This window comes from Phaethon lepturus, unplaced genomic scaffold (assembly GCF_000687285.1).
Source record: "Phaethon lepturus isolate BGI_N335 unplaced genomic scaffold, ASM68728v1 scaffold45763, whole genome shotgun sequence".
Classification (NCBI taxonomy): Eukaryota; Metazoa; Chordata; class Aves; order Phaethontiformes; family Phaethontidae; genus Phaethon; species Phaethon lepturus.
The window spans coordinates 13209-19163 of NW_010532041.1; the positions used below are offsets into that span (position 1 = coordinate 13209).

The 5955-nt window shown below is 38.3% G+C and overlaps 1 protein-coding gene across 1 annotated transcript in view; it reads right to left on the reverse strand.

Moving 5' to 3' along the window:
• Positions 1–3042, reverse strand: part of BPHL (biphenyl hydrolase-like (serine hydrolase)) — a 16046-nt gene extending 13004 nt beyond the window's left edge. Inside the window, exons 1-2 of the mRNA XM_010284733.1 lie at positions 2883–3042; positions 219–385 (exon numbers count right to left, since the gene is read on the reverse strand). Of these exons, the coding sequence (XP_010283035.1) occupies positions 219–385; positions 2883–3042 (327 nt within the window). The remainder of the gene's footprint in view (positions 1–218; positions 386–2882) is intronic.
• Positions 3043–5955: the final 2913 nt, after the last annotated feature.

A 5955-nucleotide genomic window follows, 5' to 3' on the forward strand; every position in this document is an offset into this window, starting at 1 on the left:
GTATATTGCAGAAGACATGGCAGAAGAAAATATTTTCCAGAATAGTGTGCATCTGCTCAGTTTTAAGCCTTCATTTCTATGCTCTTTTGCATAACTTGCTGTCTGCTGGAAACAACCTGCTTAACAGTACTCATTCTCCTTCTCAAAATTTAAGGAAAACAGCTTTTAAATATATACATATATATTAAAAAAATAGTAAAATCTTAGACTAGATTTACCTGCATGAGATCCACAGCATCTTTTGCATCCCTCTCAAAGAAATCTGGAGGAAAGTCTCGAGATGGAGGAATGGATTGTCCATATCCCCGAGGATCCCAAGCAACAATTGTGAAAAGTTGCTTATTCATAGACTTAAGCTGTGGTCCAAAATCAGTTTGACCACTCCCTGAAACATCATCATTTTTCAGTTATAGTAACCACCATAATACATACACAGTATACATACTCTAAATGGAAACCTGGGGAAACATGTATCTTAATTCTAAAAAAGAGGTTATCCATCAACTGAAGCACACTTTACCTCTAACTGTGATGAACCATTGCAAGTCAGACAGGTAGTGCCACAATAAAAATCTTCAGAATTATCTGCAATATGCTAAGAGCAAACCATTTCTGGTAGGTATGTAAGCTTATCAAAACCTGTGCTCTACACAGATGCTCTCATACAGAATGTTAAACTGACTTACCTGGGTGGGAATTTATCTTTAACAGGTTTAAAGCACTAGCATGGTCATTGCTGTTTATCTGGACAGCACAGGTGAAACTGAAAGGGGAGGAATATACTAACTCCAGCCGCAAATTTGTAGGTGAAAAGCACTGTGTGAGACAGTTGTTCTTATTCCAGAACACACTTCTATGAGAATATCGGTGCTTAAAGCTGAGCTTTAAATACTTTGATGCCTGAGGAGACAGTGGTGACCCAAAAGCATAAAACTGTAACTTGTGATTTTTCTAATATGTATGTTACCAAAATAAGCCAAATACAGCCATTTTTCTGATGCAGAACAGTTTCTTTTATTGATGGCTCAGACTTTCAAAGGATTAAAAAAAATGAAGTACTCCAGTCTATTGCACTAAGCTATCTGAATGCTCGCATGAAGGTAAGTCTGCAATTTATTTCTTATTTGTGTGATGGTCATGTGGTAACAGTATCATGTGCTACTTGATTAAAACCTGTTCAGATCTAATATATTGAAATGACGTAAATCAAATATCAAATTGGCTATCCATCTTTTTAATAAAAAGGCCGTATAACGGCATTTAAGATTTTTTCTGGAGAAATATGTCCTCGGATACCTCTTCCTATACCATCAACTGGTCTAAATGGCAAAAAAGGCTGTATGTAGCATGCCACGGTGGGATCGTGTCAGCTCTTCTCTCTTGCAACACCAATTAATAGCTAGAGTCAGAAGAAAAATATCAGGTTGTTTGAAAAACGCCAGCACAACCTGATTAATACTAATCACATATTCTTACACAGGCTTTGTGTGAATCTGCACTATCATGCACATACTTGTTATACTGTATTTTTTGTAACAAAAAAAAATCCGCTGAAAGCATATCTGAATGCTGTGTTTTCTCAGTACTTTTCTAATTAGAAAGAGAAACATCACTTCTGTTTTAATATAGTTTACAAATAGTCTAGAGACTAATTAATTCTGTTGAGTGAAAAGCACTTATTGGGTTGCCACAACACACGTTCGTATGTTAATGCTGTAAGTAGTATACAATATTGAAAGTTTGTATCAGTGTTATCAGTGAAAGGTGTTATCAGTGCAAAGGGAAGAAGTATGTGACAGTCAGAATGTAAAGCTCACACCCACATGTTCCCCAAAAATAATAAACCATAAACTTAATAATGGAAAAGAGTCTAACTATTACTGTTTGTAATAATGCTAACTGAACAATAGCAATGTACACATAATAATATTACTCACAGCTGAAGAAATGCATTATTTCTATTTAAGTATAGTCATACGACTACTAAAGCACCCCTAGAATTAAGTTTTTTTTTTTCCACCCCCCCCTTGAGAATTTTTTGAAGAACCACTTCATGAAGACTTGAAAATGTTGCTGCCAAGAAGAACAAATGTTTCCTGCTCTTCAGTTCTTGACATTCCATTGTCTTGATCCAGCAATTCAGTTAAGCATGAGCCTAACTCTGAGCATAGTAACAGTCCTACTGACAGCCTGCCATGAACTGCTAGTAAGTCTGACTGGTTTTTCAGAATTGCAAGAACCCAGGAAAAAAGCTTGTGTTAATTTTAAAAGGTTGTTATCAAAAGCAGTGGTCTTGATTAAGAGATACCACTTAGCTAGCAGAACCTGCTGTCCATTAGAAAGGCATTGAGAATCTTAATGATGTTGCCCTCAATAACCAAAACATGAAAGTACATTTTTAAGCTAAAAAGCAAGTCTCAACTGTGCCTTTTTCACTATGATAATAAACTGCAAGTGCTGCATTATGTCTATTAACTCATCTGGAATGCACCCAGTTTCTAAAAAGGAATGCATATTTCAGTCTATGCAACAAATATAGCTGACCTGATTTTTTTCCCTGTTATTTTGCACCTGGTGTAGCTATTTGCCACCTGTGCTGGACACCCCCTTTGCACAGTTAAATCCAAAGTGCAAGTGAGTATTACACAACTCAAGACATTGTATAAAAGGTGCCTGGTGAGATAACAGTTTTTAAAGTTTTCACTTAACTAATTGCAGTAACTCTGCCCTTCCCTATCTGTTGTATGTGTAGCAATTTTTTTAATGACAATGCTCTGAATTCAGGTGTTGAATGCATTACAAAATAGTTTTGTGCATTGTAGCTTGAGACCGGATGGTGAAAGAGGTGGTTGCTCTACAAAGATAAGACAAAATCTCCAGACCTAGCATTCCGGGAAGCAGAAGAACTGCATGGCTTCCTTCTCCTGTCTGCTGGTAATGCAGGTGGACTCCATTCACTTGGATTTTGGCAGATGTTATTGAAGTACTAGAGAGGGGGGAACGGGAGAGAAAAAGGAAAACATTCAGACAGTTAATTCTCATTACTTCATGGCCATTAAAGGAATACAGAATAATTACTTTTTCTGGATATTAACAACAATACAGTGAGATTTAAATGGGTCGCCTTTCACAGGTGCACAGAAGACTAAATAAAAAACTTGTCAGCAGCAGAGAAGTATTCAGTTGTGACCACTGCGTAGCATTTGTACTTCGGTTTCACAAATGTAGTTAAATGACTTAAGTTAAAGGGGGAGAAAAAAGAAGTCTTGACTGTGCAACAAGGGCAATATAAAAGAGGCAATATAAAAGCAGCTACAGGAACATATTGAAAGAAATGTATTAGAGAGGAGAAACCTCATTCTGTCACAGCATAACTTTTGAGATGGCTGGTGTTCATCTTGTTATTACTAAACTGAGCCTCTCCCTCTGCCAGAGAAACCACAGCCTGTTGTTACAGTTCCTCATGAACCACAGGGTCTACAATGAAAACCACCTTGCACTGAGATGAGGGTGGAGAATAACAATGTGATAACAATATATCTGTCGGTGTAATCTCAGCAGCACATCATAATGCTTAACTGGAAAATGACACATGATGAAAAACACCCAGCCACTAAAGAAGTATCACAGAAACCTACTGCACAGGCCACCTCTCAACCCTGACCCTTAAACCCCTACATTAACCTTTAGTACAAAGCAAGACATATGTGTAAATGCAACCTGAGATACCTGAGGTATCCTGAGATACCACGTCTAGATACAAACACCTAGCAAGAAGGTGAAAGTAGCATAGATTGATGGTATATTCTTAACGATATAAACCACTGCATCTGTTCTCTCAAGCAATTTGTGCCCTGATGGTTGCAAGACATCTTTTCAACAACCTAACTAATTTTATTTAAAGGCAGTAATATGATAAAAATTTGGCCATTTGGTTGCCTAATGGTTAACCCTCATTCCCTGTACTTCTCAGTTTACCTAGATTAAATATTCTTGCCCTATGAATTCAATCAATGTGAATTTCACATGCATACAGAATGCAGTTTTCTAGTCTTATATGTAGCAATAATCTCTATTCCATGATATGCACTGTGCAAGTTATTAAAAATTCAGTTTTAATGTATAAATTCCTAACTTCTTACAGCATGTAAGCATAGTTCTACCTGTATAGAGTGGGATGGATAAAATGGTGGATTCAAGGTAAAAAATCCCACAAATGAACAATAGCTTGCAAACTCAGGTTCCCAGTACATAAGCGGTGGTTAAACCACAGAACCTGTTCAACACAGAGCCATTTGGATTTTACATAAAATCTTGGTCCATATAACCAATCATGCCACATGCCTAAATATAAGCTGTGACCATGCAAAATAGGGTCAGCTCTTCCTACCTTGAGAACTAGAGTGCACAGATCTCTGGCAAGAATACAGCTCAAAGAAACTAATTGTGTCATTATAACTTCAGTGAGTTTTGCTGAATTGCTATGCAAATGTGATTCAACTGATTAGTCTGACATAATGTTAAACCTCCTTTAAGTCCATCTATCACACCTGATGTGGCTGTATACTTCACAACTTGAATTCTGAATGTAGCATTCAGATGGCTGCCTTATCCCCGTTTTGAATATCTGACTTTTGTTTTTTTCTATTTATCAAAGAGTATTTTTTTTCTTGATATACCATCTTTTGGTTTGTCATTCATTTCAACAGGTTATTTTATCATAGTTTTTCCCACAGCAAATGAGCACCTTACTAAATTTTATAGAACTATGTGATTTTTTTGTTTCTGATTAATAATTGCCAAAAACATTTCCCGTTCCTAACAAAACAGAAACAATCATCATCTTGTTACCTTTTTTAAAAAAATGTTACCAACACGTAGTTTTAATAGACAAGGGATATATATTCTGCTTTCCTGATTCAGATGCTAGGATTTTTTTTACACAGTTCTACATTTTTTAGGATTAATTATTAACATCAGGGAAATTTGCTGAGTTTGTGAGGCTTTTCTAATCTTGGATTGTGCCTCAGTGTAAAGTCCAATGAAATACAGGAGTTTCACAAAGAGAGTATTTTCAATACTTTGTGGACTAAAAACAAACGAGTTGGAGTTTTTTTATGTGCTGAGAAACTCTACTGGAACTGACTACACCTAAGACAGATTTGGTTTTCCTCACAGTAAGTTTCTGTGAGTCTGAAATCACTTCAGTATGCTGGTCAGCATGATGACTTCACTTCTGTCAAGTTTTCATAAAGACTGCATTTTCCATTGCTTGGTATAGTCAGAAACGATGTTAAAACACCCCCCTCCCCCAAACCCCACTATTTTGTAACTGAATTAGCAATGTTAAGGTTTATAGCTCGTTGAGAAGCATTGGATACATACTGCTTATGTTTACCAAGACAGTACAGATGCAGAGTAGGAGGGTCTTGTACTGTCCCTTGTTGGAGGCCACCCTTCACCTCATACTCTGTAGGAGTACAGCTTAATCTGGGAACTACCTTTCTGTTCCTGCTGTGCTACAATACAACCTAGTCTTTACCGGTGCGGGGAAAAAAACGACAACCCTATGGTCTGTTTTGCTTCATAGGATTTGCAGAGTAAACACCCTATCCGCAGGTGGCAGAGAAGCAGGCCGTTCAGCAGCACGTCCTGCCTTGCAGAGGGAAAATGGACTCGTAGAGGGGAGGGTGACAAGAGGCTGACGAGAAGGGGCTGAGGAGCGTTGCTTGCACAGCTCCTTGCGGCACAGGGAAAGCAGCTACGGAAACAGGCTCTTCCCTCCCAAGCAAGACGAACCTCCCCACCTAACCGCAGAAGCGGGCACCTCAGGGTATTACCAGTGCCCCCACCTCGTCACCCTCCCAAATCTAGAGTACACCCCTTCTGCTAAAACGCGTTGTTCACCCCTGCCCCCGCCCCTACGGTGGACACCCACCCGGGCCTGTCAAATGG